A 19,251-nucleotide genomic window follows, 5' to 3' on the forward strand; every position below is an offset into this window, starting at 1 on the left:
TAAGCGTTCCTGTCGAGTGACTATAACATGTATGCATGTGGGGAAGTGAGCATTAAAAATATTGAATATGTGAGCTAAAATTAAATTATGACCCTATTTCGTAGTGGGCAGATGTATAGATAGTAAAAATACTTATCAATAACCACCTGCAAATGCTTTTAAAACACCAAGTTTGATGTAATTCTGACTTCAAAATTGTATTTCATTTGATGCTGTTGGCAATAGCTGCCATGTAAAGGTGCCATGTGTACATGTAGATGAGTACAATTATACTGTGTGTAAATTGCCAAATGTTCACAGGGCAGCTATTGCACTTACCCACTTCTGGCACTGAGCAGTCGATATACAGCATAAAAACCCAAGTAGGGTATGGGCTATTCAATCATCTCACAACATAGTAACATACCAGTAATCTGATTGGCCGATTATGGTCATTGGTCAGAACAGAGTGGCACTCATGAAGGGAACACAAAGCTCATGTCTATCAGAGTGAGAGAGTACCGTTCTTTTCTGAAAGCCAGTGTAGAATGGTTTCTAGTTCAACTCACGAAAATTGATATTTCTTTACTCTGCACTACCAATCAAAAACATTTTACGTTACGGAGGCATAATGACATGGGGCACCAGCATAACTGACTTGATATAACTATTATATCCAAATATGAAAGCATATTCACATGCATGTTTGCTATTTTTGCAGATATCGCAAAGTAGAAGGCGATACTTGTTCTGGAGGAGAGTCGTGGCGCTATGACCCAGAGCCAGTGTCTTGCCCAGTTAGAGGTATGTATGATTAGCCATTGGGCACTACTTCCTTTCTTACAGTGCCACTTATTGGTTCATTACATGATATAATCATCTGAGTAACCAATAGAAATAGAGCTCTTTGGTATCTTATCAGCCTACTGAATATTTTTATCATACAATGTATCTCTGATCGGCTCAATACATGATAAGTGCCATCTTTAACCAATCAAATTGGCTTTTTTTGATGATTTCTTCGGAAATACAACGATTTGGAAAGTCTAATCTCAGTATCTTGATGAGAAAAATATATGGTCTTTCATTTGCTATCAAAATCCCATTACGTTTGAGGTAATGTTTGTGCCCATACATGAGTGCACATTTCTGTGCCTGTATCCATATGAATTTGGATCCCATATTCATATTATCTATATTTGTACACATACTAAAAATCTCAGGGGAGGTTACTCGATATAAATGATCACAAAGGATGTGCCGCAAACAGGGGTCTCATTTTCGACCATTTTTGGTATATCAACGACCCATTGTTCTAGGCCAATTTTGGTATTAATTCAAGTGTTAATTTCAAAATCTTCCCAATTTTTTCAGAAATTAAATTTTCCTACCTGTAGCCAAAATTTTTAAAATTTCCCAAAACTTTTGGGAAAAAGTTGTAAAAACTTGCAGCGATGTGTCCAAATTTCTTGGGAAATTGGTATGCGGATGGGTCCACTTTCAAATTTTCAGCAGTACATGTACACTTTTTTTTACTCACCCTGTATAATCATCTGAGTAATAACCAATAGAAATAGAGCTCTTTGGTATCTTAGCAATTTGATGCTTAATCCCATTCAGCCTACTGAATATTTTTATCAGACAATGTATCTCTGATTGGCTCAATACATGATAATTGCCATCTTTAACCAATCAAAATGGTTTTTTTGATGATTTCTTATCAAAATAGTTTTTTGATGATTTCTTGAGTACAGATACACCCCTACCCAAACCAAACTTGAGTACCCCCTCCTGGCTCAAAAAACACAGGGCAGGTTTCTTCTTGCAAGTGTTTTTTTTTTGGGTTTTTTACCAGACAAATTTGATGAAAAATTCACCAATACTGTATTAATGTTTATTTTTACATATCAGTTTTATTTGCTGTGATTTTTATGATGCAATATTTGCACATTTTGTTATTTTTGCAAAATTCATCAGTGTGTGATTTTTCAGGATTTTTTTTGTTGCCAAAATTTACGCAATTGTTATTGTATTGATATTCAGCACGTTTTGAGGCATTTTAGCCCAATTTCACACAGTTTTTCAGGATTTTCTATTACTTTCGGGATATTTTCACAAGCTATGAATCATACCCTTGATTCCTGTACTGTTTACAATTTTATTACATGAAAACATTACATATTCATGCATTGTTCTTCTATATTTGTAAATAAAACCGTAAATAAAAACGGTCTTACAACCTGATATACAGGGTGTCTCATTTCTTCATTTTTTTATGTTAAAAAAACCTGTATAAAAATAACCATGATATTTGCTTTTTCCTTACTCCCATATAAACAGAAAAAGCTGAGTTTCTGTTGTACGCCAAGAGGACAGAGATTCATCGCTACCTGTTGGTTGAAGAGCGAGATGAAAAGCTCCCTCTGGAGGGTCTGTCTGCTGCCATCGCTATTGACTATGACTGGCATGGCAACTGCGTCTTTTGGGCTGATATTGTTGAGGATGCTATACATGTAAGTTACTAGGGGCTATTCCAGTTGATATCCATACACCCCCTGGGCTATTCCATTTGAAATCCATACACCCCCTATGGAAGATATGACCTTAATCTCCTACACAGGGGTGTAGATTTCAAATGGAGTCGCTCTTTCAGGTAACTCTATTTAAAATACACACTCCCTGTGTAGAAGATTAAGGTCATGTCTTCCATAGGGGGTGTATTGGTTTCAACAATAATAGCTCTATATTACACCACCAGTGAGGTTTTACTAAAATATTTTCCTAGAAATTGGTCTGTGTGCAGATTGCATGGTTCGTAGTTAATTGACAGACAAGATGTTTTCAAAGAATTGTGATCCTATTTTTCCAAATGAGCTCTCTTGCTGATAGTATCATAGTAGGCGCGGCTTGTAGATTAAAATATTTTAGAAACTTTAATACCGAGGTAAAAACATGTAGTTCATTTAAAATTTTAATTTCCCCCCGAAAAGTATCTCATTTGCATATTTCTGCTTATATCAGATATTTGTATAATGCATAAGAAATGCCAACTCTTGCATTTATGGTGGTTTACCAATATTTCTCGTAAATAACAATCATTAAAAACCAATGAAATTCTCCTTTGTTTCACGATAATCTCTAGAAATACTGCCTGGATGGTGAGCATAGCGAGGAGAACACTATTTTGATTTACAAAGAGTTAGAAACAGTTGAAGGTCTTGCATTCGATTGGCTCGCTCAGAACCTGTATTGGATTGACTCCGGTAATAAGAGGGTCGAAGTAGCTCAGGACGATGGAACCTATCGTAGGACACTGATTAATGACACCAAAGTATTGGATCAGCCAAGAGCTCTTGCGTTGGATCCAAAACGAGGGTAAGTTTGAGGTATCTCACCCTCCATCCCTCCCACCCTCCATCCCTCCCTCCAGATGCATAAACACACAAATATGGTATGTGTGATGATGCATGTTTGGGCCTATCAGACATAACTACAGGTAATTAAAATAATTTTTAGCCATCATGTAGTTTACACAACGTGAGTTTACTCGATAATCATCCAGTATGATAGCGATTCCAGCTACGTCGCAGAGTGTCATCGCCCCGATATCTTCATGGCAGAAATCGCCATGGTAGGTTGAATCCACCGCCACGCATGGCCATTTTGTATCGACCTGTTTAATAGTTTTGAGTCGCATAATGGGCGAAGGACATCTGACTGAGGCTACTGACAATAGCCCCGATTAGGTCGGTGACTGACCTCGCCGAGTCGAGCATGGTACATGTACGCCATAGGTCATATGCTTTTAGACTACCTTCACGATTGGCCTATACACTGCGCTATATAATTCGCCACATATAAATCGGATTTATTGTCAGTTTCTGACTCAAGACGCAAGCTTCTATCTCAAGACGCAAGCTAACGACTATCATACCTGTTCAAAATATATATTCAAGTGCAAGGAACCATATCTGGTTTCTTTATACGAAATCATTTACGGGAGATCATTTTCTACCCCAGTATCCAAAGATTTTCGTCTCATATCAAACTCGTGCATAGGACATTCACATGTATCGATCCCGGGTATTGATTTTAGTATCTCTGCAGAGAAAGTAATTATTAGCCAGGCGATGTCGGTGTGCGCCGCAGGCATGTTTGCATGTGTATAGAGTGTTCCAGGATGTACACAATGGGCTATTCCATTTAAAATCCATTCCCCCTGTGGAAGATTTTGGAAATATCTTACACAGAGGGAGTATGAATTTTAAATAGAATGAACACATTAGCAGCTCCATATAAAACTCACCCTCCCTCAGTGGAAGATTCAGGTAGAATCTTTCTCAGCAAGAGTATGAAATTCAAATGGAGCAGCATAATGTGTTCATTCCATTTGAAATTCATACTCCCCCTGTGGAAGATATTTCCAAAATCGTCCACAGGGGGCGTGTGGATTTTAGATGGAATAGACCAATTTAGTTAGAAGACCTGTTGCCTGGTGGCTCCAATTTGGATGTGCTATTCCTGTTTATTCCATACATCCCTATGGAAGACACAACATGACCTCACAAAGGGAGTGTGAATTTCAAATGGAGCTACCTGATGAATGGGCGAGTTTCGAGTGGAAATAGGATCTAAAAAGAACCGATATAACCAAAACAAACCAATCATTCTTTCAGCGAAATTACAGCACTTTGATCCCTCTAAGATCCGGAAAAGGCGCTATATAAAACACCGAAATTTATTTATTTATTTATTTTATTTTAATGCCCTAATTTTTTTAATTTTTTTTCGGAGTAGCAAACATATCAACCAAGAAACCTTTGGTCAAATGGCATCACCATTCTAACACTGTAAGATAGAAAACAAAATTTGAACAATCTGACCACCCACCTTTAAAAGACTATTCCAGTTGAAATTCCATATACATGTACCCCCAATGGAATACATTACCTTAATCTCCCAGACAGGGAGTGTGAATTTCAAATGGACTTGCCTGAATGGGTGACTCTGTTTAAAATCTATACACTCCTTGTGTGGGAGATTAAAGTCATGTCTTCCATATTGGATAAATGAATTTTAACTAGAATAGCCCAATGTCTTTCTTTACAGCTACATGTACTGGACAGACTGGGGAGCAACGCCAAAGATTGTAAAAGCCTATATGGATGGCACACATCCTGCAGACCTGATCACCGGAGGCCTTCATTGGCCAAATGGCATCACCATCGATGAACAAACCTCCAGATTGTACTGGACCGACGCTTATTTGGATAGAATTGAGATGGCGTTCTTGGATGGGACGCATCGGGAAGTACTGATTAGCGAGAATGTGCCTCATCCGTATGCGATTGGAGTGTACAAGGTAGCTATTTAGGGCCTCTGCCTTTGCCACATACCTGTCAAGCATGTACTGTTCTGTATGCAACCAAATTAGCGCCCTCCCGTAATAAGCGCTGCCATGGAATTTATCAATTGATAAACTGCTAAGCGCCCCCTTTCAATGCATATGTACAATTAAATTCCAACCAATGTCTAAATAAAATTTTCGATCTATTCGATTTAGATACACTGTATTTTGTTTATGCTTATGTTTACAATCCCTATTTTACTTTTTAAAGTGAATGCCTTAAGCGCCCATTGTATTAGGTCAAATAATTCTGAATAATGGGCAGTCGGAATAATAAAATTGACAATACAGATTTAACAAAAATAGTTCTCTTTGAGTAATTGACTAATTCAACAACTCTTCCTATACCTTTGTACAGGAGCCAAGCATTGTTAATTGGTCATGAATCCACACTTTTCCTGATCGTATATGCGAACGCTAGTTAGTGTTATGCGTGAGCACATAAAATTCGTCATACCTAGAACTTTGCATGCGTAAACACGCTCTGTTGACTTCTGTATTTTTGGAGGGAGCAGCTAAACATTGCCACTTTATTCTTTAGCTTTATTGCCGATATCAACAGAGATATCACCCATCTTCTTGTAAAGTTGAGTGGCAATGACTAACGGACAGTCGTAATGAAATAATCATGTGAATTAGATGATCTTTAGCTTGTTTTTGTTGTCGCAAGGGATTCAATCATATTTCACCGTTGTTCATCACCATTTAACAATTCGTGTCCAGCGCGTCTGCATGGATTACTTTGATAAACGGTGATGAACAACGGCGAAACATGAATGAATCCCTAATTAACCAATCGCTTTAACTGTTTTTTGTTCAGAATCTTATCTACTGGGATGACTGGTCGCAAGAGGCCATTTTGAAAGCTAACAAGTATGACGGTAGTCATCGAGAAACTGTCTTGGAACATCTGGAAGGCATCATGGATCTTAAAGTCTTCCACAATGCCTCCCAACAAGGTAGGTAATGGGATGTTGGTGTGTCTTTGAAGCTTTGCATGCTGCCATTTTCAGTTTGCTCTGCCAAAAACAAACTTGAAAACACATTTGTGACCCCTCGGCACAACTGAGCCCTGAAGTCGCCAATCATCATTTTTGAGATATTCAGTTTGCTCTGCCAAAAACAAACTTGAAAACACATTTGTGACCCCTCGGCACAACTGAGCCCTGAAGTCGCCAATCATCATTTTTGAGATATTCAACCAAAATATTCTGCTTGAAATTAGCTTTAAAATGATGTATATCATGTCTATAGTACTTGACATTTAAGTAGTGAAAAATCAATAAAACAGTCAATAAATCCTTTGTTTCCTATTGTTGATTGTTAAGTTCGATGGAGCATATCTCAATAGTGGCACTAGCGACACCCGGGCTCAGTTGTGCCGAGGGGTCACATTTGTGACCTGCTACCACTAAATCAGCGTAAAGTTGCAAGGTGTTAGTCACTTAAAACGCCCTGGCTACTGCGTTGGTGTTCACTCACCTGTTAAAGCCACTAAGTATGTCTGTATGTCCTTTGTGAATAGGGGCACAATGGGCCATTCATGAAGGATAATACTACTGGCTTGTACAGGTGGCGGTAAACAAAGAACAGCAGACCAAATATCTTGAAACTACCAACTCAACAAAATGAGCATAAAGTCACGACGCCTTACGCTGATCTTGTGGTAGCAGGTCACATTTGTTCCTTTAATTGACTATGCTTAGCATGAACTATACAACATTGATGAACTGTTTTTGCACTAATTGTTACAATATGTGACGAATGAGCCGTAAATTCCACCCCGGTCATTTTTGTTTTATTTTGTGTTTAAATATATCATAAGCTTTAAAATGGTATATCATTTGACTTCAAGCGATATCCAGAAGCGGGATTATGGTTTGTTGAAGTTTGCTCCTTCAACAAAATGGTATACCTTTTTCGGTTCTACATGTGTCTCTTTTCCCACATTGCTGGTATATTTAAAAATATCAAACAGTCATAATTGGCGGTCATTTCAAATCATCCCCAAGTCAACAAGGTTCAGGAATGTCGTCTCATTGTTAATTGTTGGTTATGACATACCTAGACAAAATGTAGCACTAACCTGAGGTACCTATGAATATGACCTTTATGCACATTTTACACTGTAACTCAGAATACAATTTAGGACATTTATGGCTCATTCGTGGTGTACGGTCACATATATTTGTATCATTGTACATTGGGTATTTTTGCAATGCGCCATGAGCGTCTCTCAACCAGCGGATACCGGCGCTCTAATAAGTGTTCATTATTATTAATACATCTTTCTACCAATATATTTGTTCCCCACAGGTGACAACCCGTGCACCAAAGGCAGTGGTGGCTGTTCTAATCTGTGTGTGCCTATACCAGGAGAAGACGCTAACACAGTGTCCAGGAAATGCCTGTGCCCTGATGGTATGGCTAGGCAGATTATAGATGGCGGCGGCGAGAGGTGTCTGTGTGGAGCTGGTGAAAAACTAGTGAATGGAACATGTCATAGAACAAGTAAGATAAAGATGAAATTGAACAGCAATTTTTTTGCAAAAACTTGCTTATGGTCTAATTCCTTCCATATTGTGCTTATGGTCTAATTCCTTCCATGGAAGGTGTATCCCACGATGCTTTGCGATACCATAATAGAACTGAATGTGCCATAGAAAATGTACACAAAATCCCTCACTTAAAGGGGTATTTCGTGATCCTAGCATCCTCTATTTATGTCATTTTCATTAGATATCCACGAAAAAAAAAATCCCCAAAATTTCAGTTGATTCCGATTTTGCGTTCATGAGTTATGCATGATTATGTGTATTACACTGCTCCATAGACAATGCGTTGTAATTTCGTTCTGGTGCACCAGAGCGAAATTCAAATTTCACGATATTTTTGCTACACGAAGTAATCTGAAAGAAATATTTTGTACATAAACATTATGTAGCCAGATGTTTCCAGTGATGGAAAAATCTTAACTTTTTTTGAGAAAAGTGGGGGGATGAGGCTGTGAATCACGAAATGCCCTTTTGCAGAGCAATTATTTGACCACTTTTGCAATTACAAAAAATAAAAATCTATGTTTGCCGAAAGTTGCTGTGGGGATGATGTTGATGACCGCCATTGTTAAATTTGAACAGTTTTACAATCCAAACCATCCGATATCTATGGAGAATTATTTTTCTTCTGAACATAGATAATTTGCAAAAGGAAGGAATAGAGCATCTATAGGAACCATAATTTTATTCAAATGGGGACAAAGAGGGATTCAGAATCACTCAAAGCAGGTCAGAAAGACCGTTTGGTTAAAAACCAGTGGAAGTGGGAATGGCTTATCACTATCACTACTGAGAGATAAATTTCAGCGTTTTTTGATCCCAGGCCACTCACATACCTAACTTGTCTTTATGAAAATCATTTTCTTCTAGCGGGTACTACTTGTGCGACAGGACAATTCCAGTGTTCCAATGATAACTGTATCCCGGAATTGTGGCAGTGTGATCATGATAACGACTGTGGAGACAACTCAGACGAGCTTAGTTGTCGTAAGTACAAGAATAGTTGAATAAATATATATTGGGACTAATATATGCATCGTTTTAGTCTTATCCAGAAAGTTGTACTAAATTGTAATTCCATTCAACTGGACTTACTATTTTTTTTTATAGCTACGGTATCACGTCATATCCATGACGCATCATCAGGCCGACTGATCTTGAATTGGCTCTGTCTTCTTGACCTGTGACGTCACAATGGTAGATGTGACGTCACACGGGAGTCGTTTAGGGATTTTCCTGATGGTCAGTTCGTAACTCTTGGACAAATTGTGGCGTAGTCCCCCTCCGCGATTCAAAGAATACAGAGCCAATTCAAGATCAGTCTGCCTGATGATGCATCATGGATATGACGTGATACCGTAGCCATAAAAAAATAGTAAGTCCAGTTGAATTGAATTACAATTTAGTACAATTATTTGATCTACCTGGATGATTGATAATATTCATAAATACTTATCCAGAAAGATGTTCCAAGCACTGTTTTCGTCTTGCCTGAACTTTATTCAGAAAAGAAACTATTTCTGTCTCTATAATAAATAATGACTTGAGCTGCCTAGGGCACATTTCAATAATTAAGATGGTAAAATAACCAGCTGGACAGAAATGTGAAACAGACATTGGAAGGAAGCCAATGATATCATTTGTGTCATGCTGACATTTCTGAATATTAAATGCAGTAACCAATGAACCAAAACTTGGTAGGGTGGTAAAGTATGATCACCCTGTGTGCTGTATAGTTTTATATCATGTTATTGTGTCACCTGAATTATGAACCATGTAATTGTAGTATTCAGGAGCATAGTTGTTTTAACATGTTCAGGGGCCACAAGCACAATGGCGTAATATTCCTGTGATAAGCATTCTTTGATAATCATATTTGTATTTCAGCCTTTGAGGAGTGTGCTGTTGATGAATTTCAGTGCCATACCGGTACTCGTTGCATCCCATCCGGCTGGCTATGCGATTATGACAACGACTGCGGTGATATGTCGGATGAGCAAAACTGCGGTAAGATGATATTGATAAAGGCAAGCGTATCCACATTAATTAAGCACTTGAATAATTGGGTATCTGAAGGAGGTACAGGGTGTCCCAAAATAAAGGTTATAAGTTAACAAATATAAATGACCTTTTAATGACATAATCAATGTACCCTCTACTAGTTTGTTTTTGTTGTAGGGGTAGAGGATGTAGTCAATAAGGTAAAAAAGTTTGTTTCAGAGACCCGCGCGCATAGGTATGTGTGAAATTGGATTTGCCGCATTGTCATACGTTATTATCATTTAGCCACAAAGAAAACAGGTGGGCCAAAAATGCAATAAGAAAAAAAAGAAATAGAGCATAGTTTTTTTCCAAAATAAAAACTTAAAAGCAAGCTGTTGGAAACTGCTTATCCACTAAAATAGCCTGTTTAGTAAAATTTCAAAGTTTTAGGGGCCTGAGCTTTCGATCCTTGCAGGATCTTTACATTAAAATGCATTATCATTGCCTTTTCGCAATATCCTGCCAGTTAGGACTAACTAAAGGATTAGGATTGAGCTATGTTTAATTTGGCAGAACTTGATAATATTTTTTTAATCCCAAAAAATTAGTGCTGTATTTTTCTGGAATAGGGAGTACATTATATCTTTCTGACCAAATGTTTCTGTTTTTGGTGTGTTTTTTTTTTTGGGGGAGGCTAATGAAATTGGGTAACTTCCATTTGAAATAGTCACTCCAGTTGTGGAAGATATAGGTAAAGCCATAATACAGGGGGAGTATGGGTTTCAAAATGATTAACCCTGACCGATTACATTTGAAAAACGTACTCCCCCTGTAGAAGATATTTCCAAAATCTTCCGCAGGGGTAGTGTGGATTTTATATGGAATAGCCTAATGAATAATGGAAAAAGTCACCTCACCACTTGACAAAAAATATGGGTACAATTACCGAATAGGGTGCAACTAGCTAAACTTGAGTCCAGTCCTTGTTTACGGAGTTTAGGGTTAGGGTTTTGGGTTAGGGTTTTAAGGTTGGGGTAGGGCAGTCTTGTAATAAGACTTGTAGAGTTGCACCCTATTCGGTAATTGCTCTAAAATATGTGACTGAAACATAACATTAACTTTCACTAGCCTTATCAATAAAACAAGGTGTTTATCGTTGCCTTTTTCAGAATATGCTACTTGTGCAGCGGACAAATTCACTTGTGACAATCAGCGCTGCATCCCAGCATCATGGCAGTGTGACTTTGATAACGATTGCCATGACAACTCAGATGAGAGGAACTGCAATTTTACACAACGTATGTATGGGGGATTTCATCTTTTATTTTGGTCCTTTTCCCCACGGGGACGATAAATTTCAAATTTTCATTAAGAAGTTGAAAAAAATTCATGGTCATATTTGGAATCAACATGACTAATGCATTTAAATGAGTACAAACAAGCCCAGTATTGGTTCAGTGGTTCTAGAGATACCTGTTGACATTTTGAGAAAATACTGCAAAACTTTTGACTTTTTATGTTGAACATACATGTATATCCAGTATGGAAAGCATTAATATAGTCATGTCTTTTTCTTCAATAGCTACTACGACAATAGTGCCCCATACTACGTGTGGACCCAATCAATTCCATTGCAATAATGGCCGCTGTATCGCGATGTCATGGAAATGCGACGGGGACCAAGACTGCGGCGACGGCTCTGATGAACCCGACTCCTGTGGTAAGTTAACATTGGGGCTATTCCTGATGAAATCCATACACCCCTTATGGAAGATGTTACCTTAATCGCCCACACAGGGGGTGTAGATTTCAAATGGAGTCACCCAGTCAGGTAACCCCCTTTGGAATTCACACTCCCTGTGTGGATGATTAAGGTCATGTCTTCCATATGGGGGTGTATGGATTGCAACTGTATCAAGGCCTTGTGTGGATTTCCCTCTTAACAGACAAATCGCTCTACCCATGATTAGGTTAGAGGGTGAGTGAGTGATTCCATTTGACTTCTACACCCCCTGTGAGGGATATTACAGTTACATCTTCCAGACTAGGTGTATGGATTTTAACTGGAATAGCCCATTGGTTAAATTTCCACATATTGATCAGTAATTTTAGTACCAAATGTGACACAATCTGCTGGGGGGGGCAAAGAAGGCAATTTTGAAAATTGAGTTACTATAATTATAATTACTACCCTATACAATAGGTATTATAATTTCAGTTGGATGCGCCATTACAAAGCAAATAGTGGATGCATGCACAGTAACAATACTGGGTGAGGCCTTTGATTCCCAAATGAGAACAATAGTCTGCATATTGTTAACCAGCATTGTTGTGGTGAATAATGGCTTGTTGATGGTACAACTCATTGTTGCTAACTTGTCAAAGTAATTATGATTGTATCACAAAAGTAAATGAGAAACATGTGGTTGTGGACTTAACACGGTTTGGAAATAAGCTCTTCATATACTGAGAACACCAACAGTCTAGCATACTTGGTTTGACAGTTCTGAAATTTTATGATAAGTATGTATTTTATTGTATTTTAATTCCATAATTTTGCCTTTACTTCAATTTCAAATTTACCACCTTTGGCCCCCATGGACCAAATTGTGTCACAATGTAGGTTATTGAATACTTGGGCTGTCAAATTTTAAAATTGTATTTATTTATTTATTTGTTTGTTTGTTTGTTTTTAACATTCAGCAACACCCACATGCAGTGTGTACCAGTTCCAGTGTGCTAATGGCAGATGCATACCAAGAGGTTGGCACTGTGATTTCGAAGATGATTGTTACGATAACAGTGATGAAATAAATTGTCCTTATAATACTACTACTACTCCATGTAAGTCAAAGATATTTATATGCTTCTTCATCTTCTTCTTCTTCCTTATTAGTGCCTGCCTCATATGTATGAGTTTTATCGCTCTGCGTACAGACAAGCTGTACTTATTTTTTACTCTGGAACCTAGAGTAGATGAGTGTATTTTCAAGTACAGTCAACAGTGCGGGATGATCCCCTGCTCTTTTGAATAGCCTGTGATGTTCTTAACGTGCACACTGCATTAATGTCAGAAATACATGTACATGGGACCGACGGCTATAAGTGCCCTCCGAAGCACTAAGCAAGTAGAGTGAAGTGCCTTGCTCAAGAGCCAGCCGAGCTCAGGTTGACCTCGGATTTGAACCCTCAACCCTTGGGATTCACAGTCCAATGCATTAACTGCTAGGCCACGCTCCCAAAGACACCGACTCAAAGTATCATACATAAAGCTATGTTAAATCTGCCATCTTGGTTTGTCGAAACCTGTAAGAGCAAGCATTGAATCGGGATAAACCAAATGCACATACAGTCCTTGGGCACGGCCGGGCTTGAACCTGGGACCTCGGTGGTGAAAGGCGAGGGAACTACCGCTGCGCCAACTCGCTCCACCCATTGGAAACTGATGTTACTGGGAAGCTAGTGAGGTTAGGTGATAAAGGACTGTGGTGCAACTTTAAAAACAGCTTCATTTTTGTCTCGCCTGATAAGGCAGGAGACTATATAATCACTTTTCCGTATGTAGGGGCGTGTGTATGTGTGTATGTGACAAATTTGGTTAAAGTTTTGGTTAAAGTTTGCCTTCTGCCTATTTTCTCGGAGACTAGGAGTCGCACGTTCCTCAAACTTGGTGGGTGGGTGCATCTTGACCAGAGACAGAACCGGTTTGTATTGGTTAGTGGGTCAAGGTCACTGAGGTCATGTAGGGGTCATCTGAGGTCAAATGAGTAAAAACTGTCGTATAGGCATGAAACTTGGTTGGTACAGTCAACATTTAAAGCCAAATTTTTGGAAGGTCATTTCAAGGTCACCAGGGGTCATCTGAGGTCAAATTAGTAAAAACTGTTGTATGGGCATGAAACTTGGTGGGTACAGTCAACATTTAAAGCCAAATTTTTGGAAGGTCATTTCGAGGTCACCAGGGGTCATCTGAGGTCAAATTAGTAAAAACTGTTGTACGGGCATGAAACTTGGTGGGTACAGTCAACATTTAATGCCAAATTTTTGGAAGGTCATTTCAAGGTCACCAGGGGTCATCTGAGGTCAAATTAGTAAAAACTGTTGTATGGGCATGAAACTTGGTGGGTACAGTCAACATTTAAAGCCAAATTTTTGGAAGGTCATTTCGAGGTCACCAGGGGTCATCTGAGGTCAAATTAGTAAAAACTGTTGGATGGGCCTGAAACTTGGTGGGTACAGTCACCATCAGCCAGATAATCGTGCCCAGCCGATAACCGCCAAATTCATTTACCTCTACCAAAAGTAATCGCAAAAGCAGGTGGTCACGAAAGCAGGCGAGACTCGTGGTTCGAGAACCGCCTTGTTTACATAATGAACGCAATGATATGTGACGCTATGGATTGGTCCACATGTGTAAAATAAATATGGCTACTCATTCCTTTTTACATTTTGTAAAATATTTTCAAAAAGTGTTAGGGGGGACTTAAACCTAACACCCAACCCTGCTTTTTGCTATCGGAAGTTAAAGCAGAAACCAAAAAGGAGAGAAGACAAGAAGTCACTTGGCACCACCGGGATTGAACCTTAGACACCCTCCCCGCATGCCAAGCACATGATCACCGACCGTTAGCCACACGGATAACGCTGCCCCGGGCAGTGATAGTTGTGCATCCTATATTTCGAATGGGGTAGCACTAGGTTTTCAAACAAGGGGTCAAAAATTAGACATTTTGTGAAAATATGGATCCAAAACAATAGAAATAAAGGGTTAAAATGACCCTTTAGCAGCCTCTATAATGGTAATTTTGTGCGCCAAAAGCTACAAGAATACGCCTATGACCCCATGGCGCAAGTTAGCGCTATCCCTGTTAAAATTTCTATATACAAATCATCAAAGATTATAGAGCATTGATTACCTCAGCAGCCACATTCCCCATTTTTCTTCATCAAAACTGAGATTTTACTGTCAGAAGAAAGGTTATATTTTTCTCATTACCCCAGTCAAATTAAACACCCGAGATATGCTTTTCTTTTAGATGATGTGAACAAAAACATGGTTAATTGTGGTAACCCCTTTGAAAGCATAAGCGACATGATCAAGGGGAATGAATGAGTCAGATGTCGCTAATATTGATTTTGAGATATTAGCAAAGAAAGTGTTAAAATTCTTTTGTTTTATATTGTTTTTAGCGATTGATAAATTGACATAACTTCGCAAAGAAAAGCTGTATCAACATGGGGTTTTCAGTTTCTGAAAGATCTAAATGTTCTTTTTAGAAACATGTGTAAAACACATTTTTGACCAGGGTCGGCATGTGACTCATTCCCCTTGATCACGTCACATATGTACTATCCTATGGAGTATTATCCTATACATTTAGATGGTGTGAACAAGAATGTGGTGAATTGTGGTAACCACTTTGAAAGCATATGGAGTATTATCCTATGCATTTAGATGGTGTGAACAAAAACGTGGTTAATTGTGGTAACCCCTTTGAAAGCATACGCGAGATGATCAAGGGGAATGAGTCGGATGTCGCTAATATTGATTTTGAGATATTAGCAAAGAAAGTGTTAAAATTCTTTTGTTTTATATTGTTTTCAGCGATTGATAAATTGACATAACTTCGCAAAGAAAAGCCGTATCAACATGGGGTTTTCAGTTTCTGAAAGCTCTAACCCTAACACTGGACCCTGCTTTTTGGGATCGGAAGTCAAAGAAGATCCGAAAAAGTCAAGGAGAAGAAGAATTTTGACTTGGCACCCCCGGGACTCGAACCTTTGACCCCTCGCATGCCAAGCACACGATCACGGACCGGTAGCTACACGGGTTATTGCTGCCCGGCCAGCAATTCTGTGCGCATATACCACGTAGGGTGATTGCGTCATCGCAAACCCTGGGATTCATGCATGCGCAGATTATTTTCATCGTAAGATTTTGTAAGATTTTTGGGTGTTAGGGTTAGGGTAGGCTCTATCTGGAAAAATACATCTTAGTTAACCCTAACACTGGACCCTGCTTTTTGGGATTGGAAGTAAAAGAAGATCCGAAAAAGTCAAGGAGAAGAAGAATTTTGACTTGGCACCCCGGATTCCAACCTTTGACCCTCGCATGCCAAGCACACGATCACGGACCGGTAGCTACACGGGTTATTGCTGCCCGGCCAGCAATTCCGTGCGCATATACAGGGATGTGATTTTTCCTCGGATTAGAGGAATTCCTCTTTTTTGAGTTTTTCTTCTCTGTACAAAAGTATAGGAGATTCATTCATTTTCCTTCTTTTTGGTGCTTTTCCACTTTTTTTATTGAACCTCTGTCTCATGCCTGCATATAACACTTAGGGTGATTGCGTCATCGCAGACCCTGGGATTCATGCATGCGCACATTGTTTCATCGTAAGATTTTGTAAGATTTTTGGGTGTTAGGGCTAAATGTCCTTTTTAGAAACATGTGTAAAACACATTTTTGACCAGGGTCGGCATGTGACTCATTCCCCTTGATCATGTCACATATGTACTATATCCTATGGAGTATTATCCTATACATTTAGATGGTGTGAACAAGAATGTGGTGAATTGTAGTAACCACTTAGAAAGCATACGTACTATGGATTATTATCCTATGTATTGTTTTGATTTTCATATCAATCTTTTGCAGATGCACCCACTACGTCTACAACCTCAGGATCGTGTGGCACAAATGAGTTCAGTTGTTACAATGGACGTTGCGTTTACTACTGGTGGAAGTGTGATGGAGTCGATGACTGTGGGGACAACTCAGATGAATGGGATTGCAGTAAGTTTGAAATCTGGCTCGTTTCGTGTAATCCACTGGCTTTGTATCACCTATTGAGGGCCACATCACTCCCTTTGGTGGAGGCATCATGGTTGACGCTGTGCGTCGGAAACCGCGACATCTAGTTTGAAACATCCCTTAAAGGTCTATTGGACTATTCCATTTAAAATCCACACTACCCCTGTGGAAGATTTTTTAAATTTCTTGCACAGAGAGTTTGAATTACAAATGGAATGAGCACATTAGGCAGTTCCATTTGAATTTTGTACACCCTCTGAGAAAGTTTCAACCTGTATCTTACACAGATGGAGGGTGAATTTCAAATGGAGCTGCTAATGTGGTCATTCCATTTACAATTCATACTCCCCCTGTGGTAGATATTTCCAATGTGGATTTTAAATGGAATAGCCCTTGCTCATCCGGAGGATCATAAAAATCATTAAAATTCAGATTTTGGCACCTTCTTTGTTAGTGTCATAGATGTGCTCCCCCAGCAAAAATCCCAGCAAAATGTTAAGTAAACCCTGTAACCTTCCACCTTTTACGCCAGGAGTGGCCATCCCCGGGTGGCCATCATAGTATGGTGGACATGACCCATAGCTACGAGCAATCGGTCACGCACCTCTAGGGACAGGGACCAAATGAAAGCTTGCGTTGAAGGCCAGATAGTGGCTGAGGAGTAGTTACTCCCTTGCATTTGTTCTATTTTGGTTCTGTAATTTGTGCTCCTCTTTTTTCTTTCTTCCTTCCCATTATACCTCTCTCCATCCCAAATCATGAGTGATTATCATAATGTAATACCATATTTGTTCCATTAACCACCCAGGGTGTAAGCATATTTTTTTTCACATTGTTTACAAAATTGCATACATAAAAAATGGTGTAAATATGGATGTGTAGATGGTTCAATGTTTGATACATGTGTAGTTGGATCCTGCACATGAATATTGTTTGTTTTAAAGTCCAGGCATGAGAATTCCCAGTCAAAACTCAGGAACCAGTCTTTTTTGATGTCAAAATTCCTGCAGTTTTATTTTTTTTCAGCCCATTTTCAGGTGTTTTTGTCAAATTTTACGTGCTTTTCCAGCTTTTCCAGACTTTATCATGAATGCGTATTCCCATGCCTGAAAGTCGCTGGGTGGGTGCTTTCAGTGGCATGGGCGGTTAATGGAACAAAAATGCTACATCAATTTTGTTGTTCTTTAAATCCAGATGATTATAGTTATTATACTGAACTGCCCACCAACATTCCATCTTCTTGCGAGTCGTACCAGTTTGAATGCAGAAATGGCCACTGTGTACCCGAATACTGGAAATGCGATGGTGATAATGATTGTGGAGACTGGTCAGATGAACAACAATGTGGTAAGTCTTCAGATTTCACACCACCAAATAGAATTATATGGTTGTGCGCCCTTAATTTCACTTCTCAGAAAAACCCATGCATTCTCAATTTAAGCATTAAAATGAGCAGAAATTTGCATAATTTTAGCCAAATTTGGATTGGTCATGATTAGTAATATTAATTCCTGCAAGTGTACCACAGATGGGAGAGATTGAATAACTTCTAATGATTTAAAGCAGCCTTTTCTTTACAGAAACACTGGCATGGTTTTGCTTGTAAAATAGGCAATTCCCGGACATCGTAGACTTCGAGGGCCAGTCGTAAAAAATAATGACGGTCAACCCATATTTTTTCCCAGCCAGAGGGATCAGGCAAGGGCTGATTTCAACCATCATAGCTGTCGCTTAAAACTGAGTCGCTCCTGTGAAGAAAAAATGATGTATTCTTAAGGCAAATTTAGCACATATCTCTATGGGACTCTGATTTGGTGGTGTGAGATCTGAATGTTTAACATACACACACACACCCCTACTTGTGTTAGCAGCAAACAGGGACACTAGACCTGCAAACAGGGTCGAGTTTTTTCCAGTTTTCTGAGCCTATAACCGGGGACATTGACTCTGTTTTACACAAATTAGGCCAAAGAAAGTTTGTTTCCAGCATCAGGTCTGAAAAGTACAATGTGGTTTTTATGCCTACACTTCAAGGCATAGTTTTTTTGCACTGTCCGTGCTGTCATGCTTCCGTATCTCTGGATGCTGTATCTTGTTAATGGATAGGTGGATTGACATCAGATTTTCAGTATAGGTGGACCATGGTCAGAAACTCTGGTTCCCTTTTTTGGTCTTATATGAACAGTTTAAATCCTAATGCAGCCATACGTAAGTCTAGAGTCCGAAGTTTTCCGTTTTACGGAAAACGGAAGAAAATCACGGAATCAAAGGTACAACACAGAAAATGACATTTTTGTATGATGTGACAAAAAATTGTTAAAAGATAAGAGAAATAAATGTTAAAAACAATCTTGAGTTGTGTATGTCAATTTTTATGATAAAAATACTGTTTAATAATATTGAAATAAAGGTATATTACCAAGGCATGAACCCCCTATATCCCTCCAAACATTGTAATAGTCGGCCTATTATTGTGAGAATATTCCAATCAGAGCATATTGATCGCGATATTG

At 38.9% G+C, this 19,251-nt stretch overlaps 1 protein-coding gene across 1 annotated transcript in view; it reads left to right on the forward strand.

Moving 5' to 3' along the window:
• Positions 1–19,251, forward strand: part of LOC140169354 (sortilin-related receptor-like) — a 124,102-nt gene that overhangs the window by 70,088 nt on the left and 34,763 nt on the right. The window contains 13 exon segments of the mRNA XM_072192610.1: positions 701–783; positions 2,320–2,492; positions 3,122–3,354; positions 5,089–5,341; positions 6,207–6,345; positions 7,703–7,897; positions 8,812–8,928; positions 9,829–9,948; positions 11,094–11,222; positions 11,507–11,644; positions 12,628–12,768; positions 16,583–16,720; positions 17,933–18,085. Coding sequence (XP_072048711.1) covers positions 701–783; positions 2,320–2,492; positions 3,122–3,354; positions 5,089–5,341; positions 6,207–6,345; positions 7,703–7,897; positions 8,812–8,928; positions 9,829–9,948; positions 11,094–11,222; positions 11,507–11,644; positions 12,628–12,768; positions 16,583–16,720; positions 17,933–18,085 — 2,012 coding nt within the window.

Source organism: Amphiura filiformis, chromosome 14 (genome assembly GCF_039555335.1).
Source record: "Amphiura filiformis chromosome 14, Afil_fr2py, whole genome shotgun sequence".
NCBI lineage: Eukaryota > Metazoa > Echinodermata > Ophiuroidea > Amphilepidida > Amphiuridae > Amphiura > Amphiura filiformis.